We start from the raw sequence: 19015 nt of genomic DNA on the forward strand, positions 1-19015 counted from the left end.
CAAGAACTTGTTTCGCAATCAAGCTAAAATAAGTATGTTTAAATCGCACTATTATACTGTATCAAGTTCACACAAGTTCACAGTACAAAAAGTACACCATATATTTGACATGGAAAACATTTTCTATTATTAAGAGAGTAGATATATATCTGAGATATCCTCTGAGACTGTGTAGCAATTACTGTTATGATCATAAGTCACTCTTATAGTAACACATAATAATCACAAGAATTTTTTTTATATAAACAATAAATCCAAATATGATTCAGGTTTCTTCAAAAATTTTGTGACACAAGGGTGTTTAGCATCCTTGGCAAGTACTCCTTTAAACAGATGAAGAATGTTGGTATGAGCTCGTACAGTTGTCCATCTTCTAACCATCATCCTTTTTTATAAATGGAATTCTCCCATGTTTTTGAAAAGAAAGTATAATGACACATAATTATAATATCATAATATTAACTAATATCTTCATTATTTCCTGCCAAGTATGGCTGCGATTCTACGTCTGTTTTCTGCTAGAGTGCCTCCAGTTCTTTTTGTACTTCCACCTACAGCCCTAGTCCCCCCTGCACTATCTCCCATGAACACCATTGTATTACTGTTTGTTATTGTATATTCACGTTTCATACCTCCAGCATACGTATGTGGTTTTGAAGTTATTGGTCTATTGTTTGTTGAAGGTTGTGGTTCAGAAAAACTTCGCCGTGCACTTGTGTTTGACTGTACTGATTCCTCTGATGGAAGTGACATATTTGTTAACTGACGAGGTGTTGAACTTAAGTAACCTCCTGAAATATAAATATATCAATATTACTGTAAATATTTAATTTCTTGGTTAAACTTTATGATAAATAGTGACCAAGATAATTAGCGGAAACCATTCTGACATTTAATGCACCTGTGACCTTGACCTTTGACCTAGTAAACCCATATTCAATAGGGGTCATCTCCTAGTTATGACCAACCACTATGTGAAATATAAAAACTTTGTGATGAACACTTTTCAAGATAATCAGAGGAAACCATTCTGACATATAAGGGCCCTGTGACCTTGACCTTTGACCCCAAAATCAATAGAGGTCATCTACTAGTTATGGCCAATCACTATGTCAAATATGAAGTTACTGTCAATTATAACAAAAATCAGTGAAAATTCAAGTTTAACCAAGGTCAAGGTCATTTCTAAATGAAGGTCAAGGTCTGTCTGGTTAAATTGAAGGTATATCCTAAAATATTATAATGTTCAAGTTTGAAGACAATCCATTCAAAAATAACTAAGTTATAGCCACTTATAGGAAAGAACAAGCAACATTTAGAAATTTGACCTTGAAGGTCAAGGTCATTTATGAATAAGGGTCAAAGTTAGTCTGGTCTGCTGAAAGGTGATGTCCCAAGGGTTGTTGTGGCCATGTATTAAGACAATACACCAAGAACTTAAAATGTTATGTTCAAGGTACAAAATTGCTGACAGGAACGGCAACACCTGAACATGACTTTTACAATGCCTCTATTTTTTCTGAAAACAAAAGTTGAGCTAACAATACTAATGATTTTATATAAACTGTTGAACTCAAACAAAATTTGACCATGAAATACAACAAAACATGTATATGTTAATACAATATAAGTCTTTACTTATAATCAAATCAAGGAATATGATGATTTTTTTCCTCAAATATAATCAACAATTCATTATATTAAGTTAAAACTAATATCTAAACTGTGCTCATCTTCAAAGTGTTAAAAGTGCATAAGATATATTGCAAAATATAAGATTATGAAATAAACGTCTGTGTTAGTAGGAAAATAGATTACAAATGTTGCAAATTGGAATTTCAAGAAGAAGTGTCACTAAATTAACAGAAAGATATAAAATTAGTTGTAGTCCTTATTCAATGAAATTTCACAGTATAATTTGAGACAGTATAAATTGTATCTAAGAGAATTATAGACAGTTATGGTTGAATGCATTCATAAACTAGAAATGTGTCCATAGGACAAGGGTGCCCCCACACTCCACCGGTTTGTCAATCTTATGTCTCTAGGTCAAATTTTTTTTTTTGGCTACATGTGCCCAATTTCAAAACTAAAAATCTTTTATTAAGTAAAGGACAAATACTACAAATACTGATTTAATCCACAAGAAAACCAAAAGGTGCATAAGTACACATGCTGACCAACATTCTCGTAAACTTTCAGGCCTATAGGTCAAATACTTTTTGAGTTGCGTGCAAGTTGAATATTGTAAATTTTTACTAAGTCAAGGGCAATAACTCCAAAAATACTAAAAATATCCACACGAAAATACCCAGGTGCACAACTACACAAGTTGAAAATTGCAAGTTTTTACTAAGTCAAGGGCAATAACTCTAAAAATACTAAACATATCCACATGAAAATACCCAGGTGCACAACTACACATTCTTATCAACATTCCTGTAAGGTTTCATGACTCTAGGTCAATTACTTTTTTAGCTACATGCATCACAAAAAGAGAACGGACGGACAAATGCACCCCCCCCCCCCCAGTGGCGCACAAAAACTTAGTATAGACTATTCAATGTGTTCAATTCTTCATCTGATTCATTGCTTCTAAATTTTCACATTTTCAAATTTAGGAAAAAAAGATATTGTCCAACAATATTGACCTGGCACTTAATTACCTTGCATCTTGGTTTTATTTTATAAAAATGACATGCATTTTTCATACTCTGTATTTGCATTGAAATGTTCATCTTCAAGGAGCTTCTTCTGATGATTCTTTAGCACTGTGATCTTGTTAACACTCAATTAACAGTGTACATGTCATAAATGACATTTGGCAAAACAATTAAAGAAATTCAATACAAGACCTTTATGAACTGAATGTTTGAAATTAGAACATTTAAATTATATGATGACACCAAACAGTGGATAACACAATTATAATAATCTTATAATTGTTTTAACTCTGACCTAGCTTCTATAAGTCTCGTTAATTTTACATGGTATATTAGTGTGTCTTAAAATTAAGCCATGAAGTTATGCAAAGTTCTGCAAGATCTGATTATAGTAATAACTTCTAAAGTTTACAGTGTTATTGAGCATATGAAGGACGGCATTCTGTTTCACTGTGTGTGTGCATGTTACATAAAATATTAGTGTGACAGCTTTAATTGTTCTGTATGATTTACCATACCTTAATATACCAAAGTACATGGTGTGCTTAAAATGCCCAAACAATATAAGGAAAAGTGGCAGTGTTTTAACTTCTTACAATAAGTCATTTATGTGTTATCCTATTCCTTGTTAGGGCAGGCAACATGTGGGCTCTCCTACCTGCACTCCCTCCTGTAACATTGTAAAAACCCCTTATATCATCAATGCTTTATATACAAACTGTTACAGCATTTGAGCCACGCCATGACAAAAACCAACATTGGGTTTGCGATCAGGATCCATGCTGTTCTCTATCAGTTTCTATACTTGTTATACCATTTGTAAGCGAACAGCATGGATCCTGATCAGACTGCGCGGAGGCGCAGGCTGGTCTGGATTGATGCTGGTCGCAAACCCATTTTGTTGGTTTTGTCGTGACGCTGCTCATATATATTTAAAACAAGATATAATAGTTAATTATTGGATTATTTTAACCAAAGAAACTGTGATATAAATTGATTCAAAATATAGTATTCCAATACTTAGTTTGACTTCCTTTTTACACTGCAGAAAATATCATTTTACAATCTTATGCAATGCACATTACACTAGACTGGTTATATGAAAACTTTCAAAGTTAAGTGGTCGAGGAAGATCCACAGTGCCCAAAACTGTTATCATCTTTTATGTGTGACTACACTTTGAAGGTTACATATATGGAGGGAGGTTTGGGGTGGCAAACAGTGTATGAGCCGCATCCTGACAAAACCAACATAATGGGTTTGCGACCAGCATGGATCCAGACCAGCCTGCCCATCCGCGCAGTCTGATCAGGATCCATGCTGTTCGCTTACAAACCCTATAACAAGTAGAGAAACTGATAGCGAACAGCATGGATCCTGTTCAGACTGCGCGGATGCTGGTGGCAAACACACTAAGTTGATTTTGTCATGGCGTGGCTCGTATTATCAATAATGCCACTTTACACTATAAACGTATAATTTCTATGTTCAATGCAGAGGGAGGTCCAGAGTGCCCAGTAATCCAGTCAAACATTAGTTCACACTTGGATAAAACAAAACTTCAATTCAAGTTATAAGGTCAAGTAGTTTATTAGACGAATATCTTTATCTTATCAAAATTCTGTTCAATTATATCCCTGTACTATTAATGAAATTAGTAACCTAATTTGAAGTTCTTTAAAGGCAGTCATAGTGAAAACAAAATTACTGAAATATTGACAATGAGTTTATCAGTTACTTACTGTTACATATTTTCCAACCTTCAAACATTTAACATTAATTAGACATAGCAAAACTATAATAGTAATTGACAATAATATAAATAGTAGTTCTTGATTGACATAAAAAATGCAAGTTTATTTAAATTGATTTAATTTACTTAAAGTTAATGACTGAGTTTTTTTGAAAACACACATACACTTTAAAGGTAATAAAGACAACAAGTTATTCAGTTTTCCAGTAAGAACATCTTAGGACCAAATTGTGCATTATTTTACACACAATCAAACAGTCCAAGAGAATAAGAAACCCTCTTTCAGCTAGCTAGAAACTAGTCAATGACAGATGATAACAAGAGTACCGCATAGATTGGCAATACATGCCCGAATGCAAATTTGTTTTAAGTAAGTACTAGAAATGTATCCATAGGACACAGGTGCCACCACACTCAATATTTTTTGGGCTATAATTGTGCCACAAGTTGAAAACTAAAAATCTTTTACTACTTAGTAAATACTGAATAAATCCACAAGCGAACACCAAAGTCCATAAATACACATGCTGACCAATATTCTTGTGACCTTTTAAGCCTACAGGTCAAATACTTTTTGAGTTATGCATGAACAAGTTGTAAAGCACTCGAGGAACAAATAACATAACATAATGAAATGGTTTTTACTAAGTCAAGGGCAATAATTCTACAAAATACTGGGTAAATTCACAAGAAAAACCTTAGGTGCAAAACTACACATGCTGACAAACATTCCTGTTAAGTTTCATGACTTTAGGTTAAAATTAATACATTTTGAGCTACGCATGACACAAATTGATAATTGAAAATTTTCAGTAAGTCAAAGGCAATAAGTCTAACAAAACATATAAATGCACAAGCCAAACTCCAGGTACACAAGTTCACATGCTAATCAACATTCCTGTAAAGTTTCATGACCCTATGTCAAATACTTTTTGAGCTACGTGTGACACAAGTTGAAAATTGCAAATTTTTACTAAATATTTTTAAGAACAATAACTCTGCAAATACTGAATAAATCCAGTTGAAGATACCCAGGTGCATTTGTCTCATGCGACCACTCTAAATTCCCCCGATCATTTTCTCAGCGACCGCTAATTAGTCAGCTAAATGTGATCAATCTTTTCATCAAACTACAACTTAACCTGCCAAGTAATTGTGTTTTTAGTGAACGCCGCCTCATTATGTCACAAAACACAATTATTTATTTTTAATATGTGAAAAACTCTATTTCCCAAACTGTTTTTGTGTATGCAAAAAAAGTGTATGCAAATGAACTAGAAGTATACATGTGACGGGTATTATCCAATAATATTGATAATACACTAAGCAACACTTTGCGCCTACTGAGATGGTGTATACGCTTAGCTGTTGATTTAAAGCTGCATTGTATTGACCTTGAACTTGATCAGCAATTAAATTAATCATAACAATTTGATGAAGTTTGTTTATTTCAAATTCACTTATTAGGGTTTCAGTGTTGGAGACATTTAGGAAAAACAACGGAGAAGTTAAAAAATTCTGGAAAAATGTCAAACATGTAGGTTATGGATCAAAACTGTTTTGTCAATAAATATCAGAAAGTTATTTTTATACATTAGCATCCATTTAGATTATCAGAGTGTTTTCTGCGTAAATTTCTTTCTATCAGTTCAAAAGATACAAAGCGGGCAAAAAATTTTGATATTGAAACAAAATCACTTAGTGTGACCTTGACCTGTGAAAGGTCAAACCTGCACTCTGCACATCATCTCATTATGATTAACATTTCTGCCAGTAGTTTGAATTTCTTTTCATTGGTTCAAAATATACAGACTAAACACAAAAACTGCTATTTAAGTCTATATCAATCAATAAATCCCCAGGGTGGGGTCAATTTTATTTGTAGGAATTCCAAAACTGTGTTCTGCACAGCGTCTCTTTATATAAGTAATATTTATGCCAAAAAGTTTTAAATTCTTTTTATCGGTTCAAAGGACAAAAATTTTTGATATTGAAACAAAATGTTTAAGTGTGACCTTGACCTGAGAAAGGTCAAATCTGCCCCTTAGCACATCGTCTCATTATGGTTAACATTTCTGCCTAGTACTTTGAATTTCCTTCCACTGGTTCAAAAAATACAGACCGGCCAAGAAAACTTGCTAACATATAGACAGATGAATGGACAACCAGGTGCATAAAATTATACACTGAAATTCATTTGGGTGTATAGCAAACCCTCCATTACAGTTTAATATTGAATATAAACAAGGAGTATTTAAACCTAAAATTTCCATACTTCTTAACATTTCAATATATAAACTTGCTTTAAGGCTCTAATAAATACTAAATTAGAGCAAATAAATACTAAATTATAGCATGCAAAAACTATACTACTTCAAAAGATTGTCACAAAAATAAGCACAGCTAAAAATCTAATCTATAAAATAGCTAAAAACAAATAAAATGGCCCTAGATTGGTCACCTTAGCTTATCCAATCTACATATCATACATGCTTAAATTATAAAACCCTTTGTCATATAAATCTGCAGGATATCATAAATATTTTACAAATTTAAAAAAGAAAAGGGACCCGAGAGCAGTGCTCATTTCAATTGCATGGATATAGAGAATTATATGAACATCTTTTTCAGGTTCCTGGTAAGCTTATAAACTGGCTGTAAAGAGCAATCTTTGACTATGTGACAAAGAGTTATCACAAAAGCTCACCTTGGAGCACTTGATGCTCAAGGGAGCAAAATTAAAAAAACAAAAAAAAAAACATGAAATAAACGGAAAGGAGAAAAAAGGTGAACATTTAGAGACACTTACCACCATTTTGTGACTGATCTAAATAAAGCCCAAAAAAACTTTGTTTAGTTTATAAGGTTATGTATACTAAAATGTAATAAATAAAATACAAAGCAACTATTTTGTTATGATGAAAGAAAACCACTTGCATTTAACATTATCTAATATCAACTTATGATTCTATGATACTAATATAAGCAGCTTTCGAGAAATCTACTTACATAAAAGAGAATAATCAAAATTTCATACTGAAATTCCAGACATATCTAACTTTGTCACTGATGCAGATTTAATATGCTCAATACATAATTATGTGTATGGAGAGAAAAACGAAAATGACCTTGGTACGTCTGTTTCTTAAAACTTTTCAATTTACATACAATTAAAACATCCTTAGTACAACAAAATGCCAGAGGGAAATATGCTATTAGCTGGTCAGATTTCATAAGGAGAAAAGGATAAACAAAGATATTCAGTAAAGAAGTTACAATGCTTGACTGTGACTTCTATTAAATGGAAGATGCATGGCTATAGTGTTACTGTGGTCATCCTTGTAAACCAAGTTGTATTATACATTATAAATGTCCAAGTTGTATTATACATCAGAAATGTGATCTCTAACTTCATTTGTATTATTAACATGTTCATATGAATATTCTAAATAAAGGTCACGACATGTGACAAAAGCGTCATTATGAGAGCATCTTGAACTGTGACATACATTTAACTCGAGTTGAATATTCTATGTGACAATCTAATGAGGCATACAATCTGTAATGTTACCAGTTCTAGTAACATCTTCAAAAATGGCCAGATCAAGTTACTATTAAAATAACCGTTTAACATCAAAAACATCATTCCAGATCACACTGTCAGGATGTATCTGTGCATTTATTAGACGTAATATGCATGAAATATACAAAAAAATATGTATGTACAGATATATAACAAGAGGGCCATGATGGCCCTGAGGTCGCTCACCTGTATATAGCCCCCCCCCCCCCCCCCCGGGCCAATTTTAGACAAGGGCTTTTATTTGAACAGACTTGGTAGACACCCATAAGAAGATGTTTCATATTGCTAAACATCTAAGTTCTAGCTCATTGGGTTTTTTAAAAGAAGATTTTTTAAGTTTTTACTATACACATATAGTTAAAAACAATGACACCCCTGGGGCAGGGCCAGTTTTGACCCCAGGGCTTTTATTTGAACAAACTTTGTAGATATTTACTTAAAGATGTTTCATGTATAATATCTAAACTCAAGCTATTTGGGTTTTTTCAAAGAAGATTTTTAAGTTTTTGCTATACACATATAGGGAAAATCAATGACCCCCCGGGCCGGGGCCAGTTTTGACCCCAGGGCTTTTATTTGAACATACTTGGTAGACACCCATTAGAACATGTTTCATGCTAAATATCTTAGCTCTAGCTCTTTGAGTTCTTTAAAAGAAGATTTTTTAAGTTTTTACTATATGCATATAGGGAAAATCAATGACCCCCTGGGGCGGGGCCAATTTTGACCCCAGGGCTTTTATTTGAACAAACTTGGTAGACACTCATTAGAAGATGTTTCATGCTAAATATCTTAGCTCTAGCTCTTTGGGTTCTTTAAAAGAAGATTTTTTAAGTTTTTACTATATGCATATAGGGAAAATCTATGACCCCCTGGGGCAGGGCCAATTTTGACCTCAGGGCTTTTATTTGAACAAACTTGGTAGACATTCATTAGAAGATGTTTCATGCTAAATATCTTAGCTCTAGCTCTTTGGGTTCTTTAAAAGAAGATTTTTTAAGTTTTTACTATATGCATATAGGGAAAATCTATGACCCCCTGGGGCAGGGCCAATTTTGACCTCAGGGCTTTTATTTGAACAAACTTGGTAGACATTCATTAGAAGATGTTTCATGCTAAATATCTTAGCTCTAGCTCTTTGGGTTCTTTAAAAGAAGATTTTTTAAGTTTTTTACTATATGCATATAGGGAAAATCTATGACCCCCTGGGGCAGGGCCAATTTTGACCTCAGGGCTTTTATTTGAACAAACTTGGTAGACACTCATTAGAAGATGTTTCATGCTAAATATCTTAGCTCTAGCTCTTTGGGTTCTTTAAAAGAAGATTTTTTAAGTTTTTACTATATGCATATAGGGAAAATCAATGACCCCCTGGGGCGGGGCCAATTTTGACCCCAGGGCTTTTATTTGAACAAACTTGGTAGACATTCACTAGAAGATGTTTCATGCCATATATCTAAGCTCTAGCTTTTACAGTTCTTTAAAAGAAGATTTTTTAAGTTTTTACTATATGCATATAGGGAAAATCAATGACCCCCCGGGCCGGGGCCAATTTTGACCCCAGGGCTTTTATTTGAACAAACTTGGTAGACACTCACTAGAAGATGTTTCATGCCAAATATCTTAGCTCTAGCTCTTTGGGTTCTTTAAAAGAAGATTTTTTAAGTTTTTACTATATGCATGTAGGGAAAATCAATGACCCCCTGGGGCGGGGCCAATTTTGACCCTAGGGCTTTTATTTGAACAAACTTGGTAGACACTCATCAGAAGATGTTTCATGCCAAATATCTAAGCTCTAGCTCTTACGATTCTTTAAAAGAAATTATTTAAAGATTTTTCTTTCGGTTGCCATGGCAACCAGAGTTCTGCATGAAATGGAATTCTTTGAACAATCTTGATAGAGCTTCATACAAAGAGTATTCCTGCCAAGTTTCATTAACATTGGCCTTGCGGTATCATAGAAGATGTCCTTAGAATATTTAAAATGTGGACGGACGACGGACGCCATTTGGTTGGCCATCCTAAAAGCTCACCTGCACTTTGTGCAAGGTGAGCTAAAAACACTTCCTGTCATTCATGTACAGATATATAAAAACACTTCCTGTCATTCATTATCTATTTCAGCTATTGGATACATTACATAAGCATTTACTGTAAGTTTTAGAGAAGATTGAATATAATAGAAAACATTAATACATTTAGCCGATTAATATAGTATTGCACCAAAATTTCAACAAATAACATAAAACAGGACAAAACTAGCAAGGCCTAATCCTAACCTTTATATCAAATGAGTCATGTAGAGTACTTTCCTTCTACATTAGCCCTAAGGTTAGTCCGTACAGAATTAATACATATAAAGCACTGTATGATATATCAATTACATTATAAATGAATTACCTGCAGGTTTTTTTAACAACAGAAGTTCCTCCTTTGCAGCACTGAGAGCTTCTGTAAGTTCAAACCTCTCTTCACACTCTTTCTGCACAGTCTCTTGTAAATTCTTTATCTGCATATATAACATTATATAATTATATTCCATTGTACTATTTTTTACTTCTTAGTGATCAGTCTTAACCTACACATATCAAATATTCTACATATTTCACGCCCTGCCTCATGAAACATTCTTCACATGAAGATACATCAAATTCTACATATTTCTCACCATGCCTCAGTAAACATTCTTCACATGAAGAAATATCAAATTCTACATATTTCACACCCTGCCACAGTAAACATTCTTCACATGAAGAAATATCAAATTCTACATATTTCACACCCTGCCTCAGTAAACATTCTTCACATGAAGATACATCAAATTCTACTTATTTCTCACCCTGCCACAGTAAACATTCTTCACATGAAGATACATCAAATTCTACATATTTCACACCCTGCCACAGTAACATTCTGAACATGAAAATATATCAAATTCTACATATTTCACGCCCTGCCTCAGTAAACATTCTTCACATGAAGATACATCAAATTCTACATATTTCTCACCCTGCCTCAGTAAACATTCTTCACATGAAGAAATATCAAATTCTACATATTTCACACCCTGCCACAGTAAACATTCTTCACATGAAGAAATATCAAATTCTACATATTTCACACCCTGCCTCAGTAAACATTCTTCACATGAAGATACATCAAATTCTACATATTTCTCACCCTGCCACAGTAAACATTCTTCACATGAAGATACATCAAATTCTACATATTTCACACCCTGCCACAGTAACATTCTGAACATGAAAATATATCAAATTCTACATATTTCACACCCTGCCTCAGTAAACATTCTTCACATAGAGATATATCAAATTCGACATATTTCTCAGCCTGCCTCAGTAAACATTTTTTACATAAAGATACATCAAATTCTACAAATTTCTCACCCTACCTCAGTAATCATTCTTCACATGAAGATACATCAAATTCTACATATTTCTCACCCTGCCACAGTAACATTCTTCACCTTAAGATACATCATATTCTACATATTTCTCACCCTGCCTCAGTAAACATTCTTTACATGAAGATACATCAAATTCTACATATTTCTCACCCTACGTCAGTAAACATTCTTCACCTGAAGATACATCAAATTCTACATTTTTCTCACCCTGCCTCAGTAAACATTCTTCACCTTAAGATACATAAAAATTCTACATATTTCTCACCCTGCCTCAGTAAACATTTTTCACATGAAGATATATCAAATTCTACATATTTCTCACCCTACCTCAGTAAACATTCTTCACATGAAAATACATCAAATTCTAACTATTTCTCACCCTGCCTCAGTAAACATTCTTCACCTTAAGCTACTTCAAATTCTACATATTTCACACCTTTCCTCAGTAAACATTCTTCACCTGTAGATACATCAAATTCTACATATTTCTCATTTTCTGAGTGAAGATTCTTCAAATTGATAAGAATGTCAATTAGTTTCCTGTTAATATCATAATCAATATATTTCTCACGCGTTCAGAGATTCTGAAGATTCTTCACCTGCAGATATTACAAATTCTACATATTTCCCACTCATTCCAGGTGAAGATTCTTCACCTGCAGATATTACAAATTCTACATATTTCCCACTCATTCCAGGTGAAGATTCTTCACCTGCAGATATTACAAATTCTACATATTTCCCACTCTTTCCAGTTGAAGATTCTTCACCTGCAGATATTACAAATTCTACATATTTCCCACTCTTTCCAGTTGAAGATTCTTCACCAGCAGATATTACAAATTCTACATATTTCCCACTCTTTCCGGGTAATGATTCTTTACCTGCAGATATTACAAATTCTACATATTTCCCACTCTTTCCAGTTGAAGATTCTTCACCTGCAGATATTACAAATTCTACATATTTCCCACTCTTTCAAGTTGAAGATTCTTCACCTGCAGATATTACAAATTCTACATATTTCCCACTCTTTCCAGTTGAAGATTCTTCACCTGCAGATATTACAAATTCTACATATTTCCCACTCTTTCCGGGTGAAGATTCTTCACCTGCAGATATTACAAATTCTACATATTTCCCACTCTTTCCAGTTGAAGATTCTTCACCTGCAGATATTACAAATTCTACATATTTCCCACTCTTTACAGTTGAAGATTCTCTACCTGCAGATATTACAAATTCTACATATTTCCCACTCTTTCGGGGTGAGGATTCTTCACCAGCAGATATTACAAATTCTACATATTTCCCACTCTTTCCGGGTGAAGATTCTTCACCTGCAGATATTACAAATTCTACATATTTCCCACTCTTTCCAGGTGAAGATTCTCCACCTGCAGATATTACAAATTTTACATATTTCCCACTCTTTCCAGGTGAAGATTCTTCACCTGCAGATATTACAAATTCTACATATTTCCCACTTATTCTGAATGAAGAATTTTTTCCTGCAGTTATGACACATTTTATATATTTCACACTTTTTCAGTGAAAAATCTCACCAGCAGATATCACAAATTCTACATATTTCTCACACTTTCCAGGTGAAGATTCTTCAACTTTCCATATATTCTCACTCTTTCTTTGTGAAGTTTTTTTTTTTTAATTTTACCTCTTCTTGGAAGACATCACCAGCCTTTGTTTGTTTGTCAAGTATTTGTCTTGTATCTTCAAGTTCTTGATGAGTTTCACGTAGCTGTGACTTTAATTTTATGACTAGTTCCTCATTACCAACATCTAACCTGGCTGTAGAAGTCATAAAAATGTAACAATGTTTAAAAGTTCACAAAATATAGATAACCCTTTCGCTGCCAGTGGGTTATTTATTTATTGATCCATCTATTTGCCAGAAGGTTTTCTAAGAAATTACTATTATTATTAATTAATGTAATCATCGGTTTTTTAATTTCAGAAGAATTTTTAAAATATAACTCTAAAAAGAACAAGTCTATTGCACAGTAATTTTTGTACTGGGGCATAACTTCTATAACTTTTGAAGTAATTGACTTAGTAAGTTTTTGACACATTTTATCAGGTGATCACTGGAGAACTCTCATATCAACACTATAATAATGACTTAGTGGTTTAGGAACAGATGTAAAGACAAGTGTTGACTTTCAAATGATTGTCTAGAAAGAATTGTCCAGAAAAAACAGTAACAATGTTGTGCTCTTGTGAAGTGAAATTTACAAAAGTTTGATACCCTTACCAAGTCTGGCTTCTAAATCCTTAATGATGGCCTTCAAGCTAACTATTTCTTTCCTTAGTTCATCCTCCATCTCTTTAGATTTACGTCTATTTTCTGCCAACAGTTGAGTCAAGTCTTCTATTTCTGCCTTATACCTACTCTCTATTGACTGGAGCTGTGCTCGTAACTTTTAAAATCAAATAAACGGAAAGATCTGATCACTATGTCTTCACAAATACAGTAATATATGAGCCGCGCCATAACAAAACCAACATAATGGGTTTGCGACCAGCATGGCTCAAGACCAGCCTGCGCATCCACACAGTCTGATCAGAATCCATGCTGTTCACTTACAGACCCTATAACAAAAAGGGAAACTGATATCGAACAGCATGGATTCTGATCAGACTGTGTGGATGCACAGGCTGATCTGGATCCATGCTGGTTGCAAACTCATGTTGGTTTTGTCATGGTGCGGCTCATATCAACATTTATATATGCACTAATACAAAACAGCTTATGAAAATTATACAAAACATAAGAAATATTCTATTTTAATTGATAATTAGTCTTTAATGGATATGTGATGGACTGTGAAAATCATGATAAAAAAAATTTACCTCAAAGAACTTAGCTCAGGTAACCTCAAAATGTAGCCTTAGAAATTGCATACCAAAATAATAAATTATCATGACAAAACAAACATTCTTGCATAAAAACATTGTGGCACGTTATATAATATACATGAGCCTCGCCATGACAAAACCAACGTAATGCGTTTGCGACCAGCATGGATCCAGACCAGCCTGCAGTCTGATCAGGATCCATGCTGTTCGCTTTAAAACCCTATAGCAAGTAGAGAAACTGATAGCGAACAGCATGGATCCTGATCAGACTGCGCAGGCTGGTCTGGATCCATGTTGGTCGCAAACCCATTGTTTTGGTTTTGTCATGTCGCGGCTCACATATTTCAGGGTGCAATGTAAAAACACATACTGCAATGACAGCCCTAGTAGTGTTATAATGAAAACATAACTCAGCTGTCAAATGATATAATGTTAAACAAGCATGGGAAAGCATGACAAATGGTTTCTCCAATAAGATACTGTGTTTGTTTGTTTGTTTTGGGTTTTACGTCACACCGACACAGTATAAGTCATTTGGCAACGTTCCAGCTTTACTGGTGGAGGAAGACCTCAGGTGCCCTTCCGTGCATAATTTAAGGCACAAACGGTCACCTGAGTGGAACCACCGGCGTTCCGTAAGCTAGCTGGATAGTTTCCTCACATGAAAGAATATAAAGTCCCTGTTGGGATTCAGACCCACAGCGATGAGGGGCAAGTGGTTTGAAGTCAACACTCTTAACCACTTGGCCACGGACGCCCCAAGATACTGTGTAAGTGGATATTTTTATGTCAAAAATTGGACTTTTGGGGTGCCGAAATGTTTGCGAAAATATAATTTATTAAATTTATTACTAATTTTGTGATAGCATGAATTTACCAGGTACATGTTAAGAAAATACCGTTATTGCAATAGTTCTATTCAGTAATTGAATACATACCTTTATTATTTATATACAGTGGAACCTGTCTAATCCGAACTCGTCTGGACCAGAAGAAAAGTTCGGATTATAAAGGTTTCCGGATTAGAAGGTTTTTTTTACATGTTTGTTCATGTTATTGGCAGTATAATTTAAGGAAAGAAAACGGGAATGCATTTGAAATTGCAATATAAATATTTTATTTTTGCAATCTCTTAACGTTCATTTTAATACATGTAAGTACAAAAATGAATGAATGAAAATGAATAAATAAGCAAAAATGCTTTGTCCTCAAAGGTAAGTTAACCTAAGATGTTAAACAGGAGGTTGAGACATGATTAAATGTTCATACCAGCACTCGTCAATTGTTGTTTACTTTATCCTATCAGCGATTATCTGAATTAACTGACAGTTTCCATTAATTTCTGTTTCTTAATCACGTGTCAATATATTCATTACAAAAGATTAAAAAATATTTCTATTGCATTGTATCAAAATATTTAATAAAGGTGACGAAAAACAATCAATTAAGCAATTATAGTAGATATCAAAGCAAGCTAAGTGTAATTTTCACACCTCTTGCAGATCATACATTTCACCCGAGATTACTCTCATCACTTTGTTGATGTTTACACCTGCAAGATGTGCGATTATTTGTTATTTTCACTGTAGGTGTGACATTTGGCAAAATCTGTTCGGATTCGAGAGGTTAATTTTAGAGTAAAATAAGAACAAAAGTTTAAAAAATCGTCCGGAATTCGGAGTAGACAGGTTTCGGATCCGAAAGGTATTTTATTATTGAAAATAGAACGAATAAAATCGGGACCGGACACTTCGTCCGGATAAGAGAGGATTCCGGATTAGAAGGGTTCGGATTAGCAAGGCTCCACTGTAATTGTTTAAAATATTCATTTTAGTTTGATAAAGGACCTGGTCACATTTCTTTGTCATATTTTGAAACATTCCTTGTTATAATATGAATAACCTTTCTTGTTATTAACACATACTTATATTGTTTCATTAAAACATTTGTAATTTGTTAAAACCAAACTATGAGAACAATTTATTTCAGTACTCGAACAGTCAAACTTTTCATGTAAGATGCTGTAGGAAAACGTATTTTCAAATGATAGGAGAAAGTTTGCCTAGAAAGAAATAATGTTTGTGTGATCAATTATTTGCAAAAATAATTATAATTCACAAAAATCGCAAATATTTTCATGTCGCAAAATTGACCACTTAATTATACAGTACTGATGGGAATACTTTTATGCGAAATGTGGTTTGCACCTTGTTTGCATTAACACCTGGAGAAGCCCTTGTGCTATGCACAAAAAGAAGGTGGAATCCCGGACAATCCCCCTCCCGGACGATTCCCCTTCCATATTATTTTCACAACCCGGACATTTCCCCTCCCGTTATTTTAATAGGGCGGACTTTTCCCCTCCCGTTAATTTAGCAGAGCGGACAATTCCCCTCCCATATTTTAGCAGAGCGGACAATTCCCCTCCCGTTTTTTCACATTGCGTAAAAAAAATCTATAACCATTCTTATTAAAGATGACAGTTTTTACTCTTAACAATAAACTGTTAAAGATCGGAACTTTTAACAATCATTATTTCACAAAAGTGACATTATACCGCCTTTAATCATTGCCGCCGCGGCTTAAGATAAACAAACTGTCAATAAAAAATCTTTAATCATTGCCGCCCTTAATTAAATGTGTCCTTGATTGCAAAACCAATTAAAAACAAGATATGTTTGTAAAACATGTATGCCCCCTATCAGCAGCCAATTATTCATGTGATAAGGTAATTATGCATGACTTTTGACCCAGTGATCAAACAATTAATAAAGGTTATCAAGTATCTACTGGTCATGACCTTGACCTTTGACCCCTTGACCCAAAACTCAATAGGGGTCATCTGCTGGTCACCACCAATCATCATACAAAGTTTGAAGTTCCTAGGCCTAAGCGTTTTTAGTTAATTGATGGGAAACCGTTTTTACCTACAAGGTCAATGTTACATGACCTTTGACCCCTTGACCCTAAAAACAATAGGTCATCTGCTGGTCATGACCAATCACCATACCAAGTTTGAAGTTCCTAGGCCTAAGGGTTCTTAAGTTATTGATCGGAAAGCATTTTTACCTACAAGGTCAATGTGACCTTTCCCTTTGACCCCTTAACCCCAAAATCAGTAGGGGTCATCTGCTGGTCATGACCAATCACCATACCAAGTTTGAAGTTCCTAGGCCTAAGGGTTCTTTAGTTATTGATCGGAAACTGCTTTTACCTAAGAGGTCAATGTGACCTTGACCTTTGACCCCTTGACCCCAAAATCAATAGGGGTCATCTACTGATCATGACCAATCACCATACCAAGTTTTGAAGTTCCTAGGCCTAAGGGTTCTTTAGTTATTGATCCGAAACTGTTTTTACCTAAGAGGTCAATGTGACCTTGACCTTTGACCCCTTGACCCCAAAATCAATAGGGGTCATCTACTGATCATGACCAATCACCATATCAAGTTTGTAGTCCCTAGGCCTAAGGGTTCTTTCGTTATTGATCGGAAACCGTTTTTACCTACAAGGTCAATGTGACCTTGACCTTTGACCCCTTAACTCCAAAATCAATAGGGGTCATCTACTGATCATGACCAATCACCATATCAAGTTTGAAGTCCCTAGGCCTAAGGGTTCTTTCGTTATTGATCGGAAACCGTTTTAACCTACAAGGTCAATGTGACCTTGACCTTTGACCACTTAACCCCAAAATCAATAGGGGTCATCTGCTGGTCATAACCAATCACCATACCAAGTTTGAAGTTCCTAGGCCTAAGGGTTCTTTTGTTATTGATCGGAAACCGTTTTTACCCAAGAGGTCAATGTGACCTTGACCTTTGACCCTTGACCCCAAAATCGTTAGGGGTCATCTACTGATCATGACCAATCACCATACCAAGTTTGAAGTTCCTAGGCCTTAAGGTTCTTTACTTATTGATCGGAAACCGTTTTTGCTTACAAGGTCAATGTGACCTTGACCTTTGACCCCAAAATCAATAGGGGTCATCTACTGATCATGACAAATCACCATACCAAGTTTGAAGTTCCTAGGCCTTAAGGTTCTTTAGTTATTGATCGGAAACCGTTTTTGCTTACAAGGTCAATGTGACCTTGACCTTTGACCCCTTGACCCCAAAATCGTTAGGGGTCATCTACTGATCATGACCAATCACCATACCAAGTTTGAAGTTCCTAGGCCTTAAGGTTCTTTAGTTATTGATCGGAAACCGTTTTTGCTTACAAGGTCAATGTGACCTTGACCTTTGACCCCTTGACCCCAAAATCAATAGGGGTCATCTACTTGTCATGACCAATCACCATACCAAGTTTGAAGTTCCTAGGCCTAAGGGTTCTTTAGTTATCACTCGGAAACCATTTGGTCTACGGACCGACGGACCGACGGACCGACAAGTGCAAAGCAATATACCCCCTTTTTTTCAAAAGGGGGCATAATAAAGGAGAATATTCCGACAAATGTGTTCAATCATATATAAAATCAAAATGATCACTGATATTTTGTGTTAGGACTTCATGTACTGATTCAATATGGTGAATATGATTTTCTAATCATAATGACGATGATGACAGTTCAATTTACTATAACATGTGCATAATATATTCTTTGCAAGAATCTTTGCAAGAATCTACAGCTTAATTGTTTTTTTGTTCTTATCAATTGTTCTTTTATTGTTTTGCCGCTGCAAAAATGTACATGTATATACCTTTCA

The 19015-nt window shown here is 34.6% G+C and overlaps 1 protein-coding gene across 5 annotated transcripts in view; it reads right to left on the reverse strand.

The window, feature by feature from the left end:
* Nucleotides 1-259: 259 nt before the first annotated feature.
* The window catches only part of LOC132753131 (myosin-2 heavy chain-like), a 78359-nt gene continuing 59603 nt past the window's right edge, over nt 260-19015 (reverse strand). For 2 of the 5 annotated variants that reach the window (XM_060743566.1, XM_060743564.1), the window contains 5 exons: nt 13699-13864; nt 13102-13235; nt 10400-10508; nt 7226-7243; nt 260-791 (listed from right to left, as the gene is read on the reverse strand). In XM_060743566.1, the coding sequence (XP_060599549.1) occupies nt 475-791; nt 7226-7243; nt 10400-10508; nt 13102-13235; nt 13699-13864 (744 nt within the window). In that variant the 3' untranslated portion in view covers nt 260-474. Of the gene's footprint in view, nt 792-3259; nt 3334-7225; nt 7244-10399; nt 10509-13101; nt 13236-13698; nt 13865-19015 lie in introns of all 5 variants that reach the window. The other 3 variants (XM_060743567.1, XM_060743568.1, XM_060743565.1) reach the window with 3 other exon arrangements.

Source organism: Ruditapes philippinarum, unplaced genomic scaffold (assembly GCF_026571515.1).
Source record: "Ruditapes philippinarum isolate M1 unplaced genomic scaffold, ASM2657151v2 ctg1206_1_1_1_1, whole genome shotgun sequence".
Lineage (NCBI taxonomy): Eukaryota > Metazoa > Mollusca > Bivalvia > Venerida > Veneridae > Ruditapes > Ruditapes philippinarum.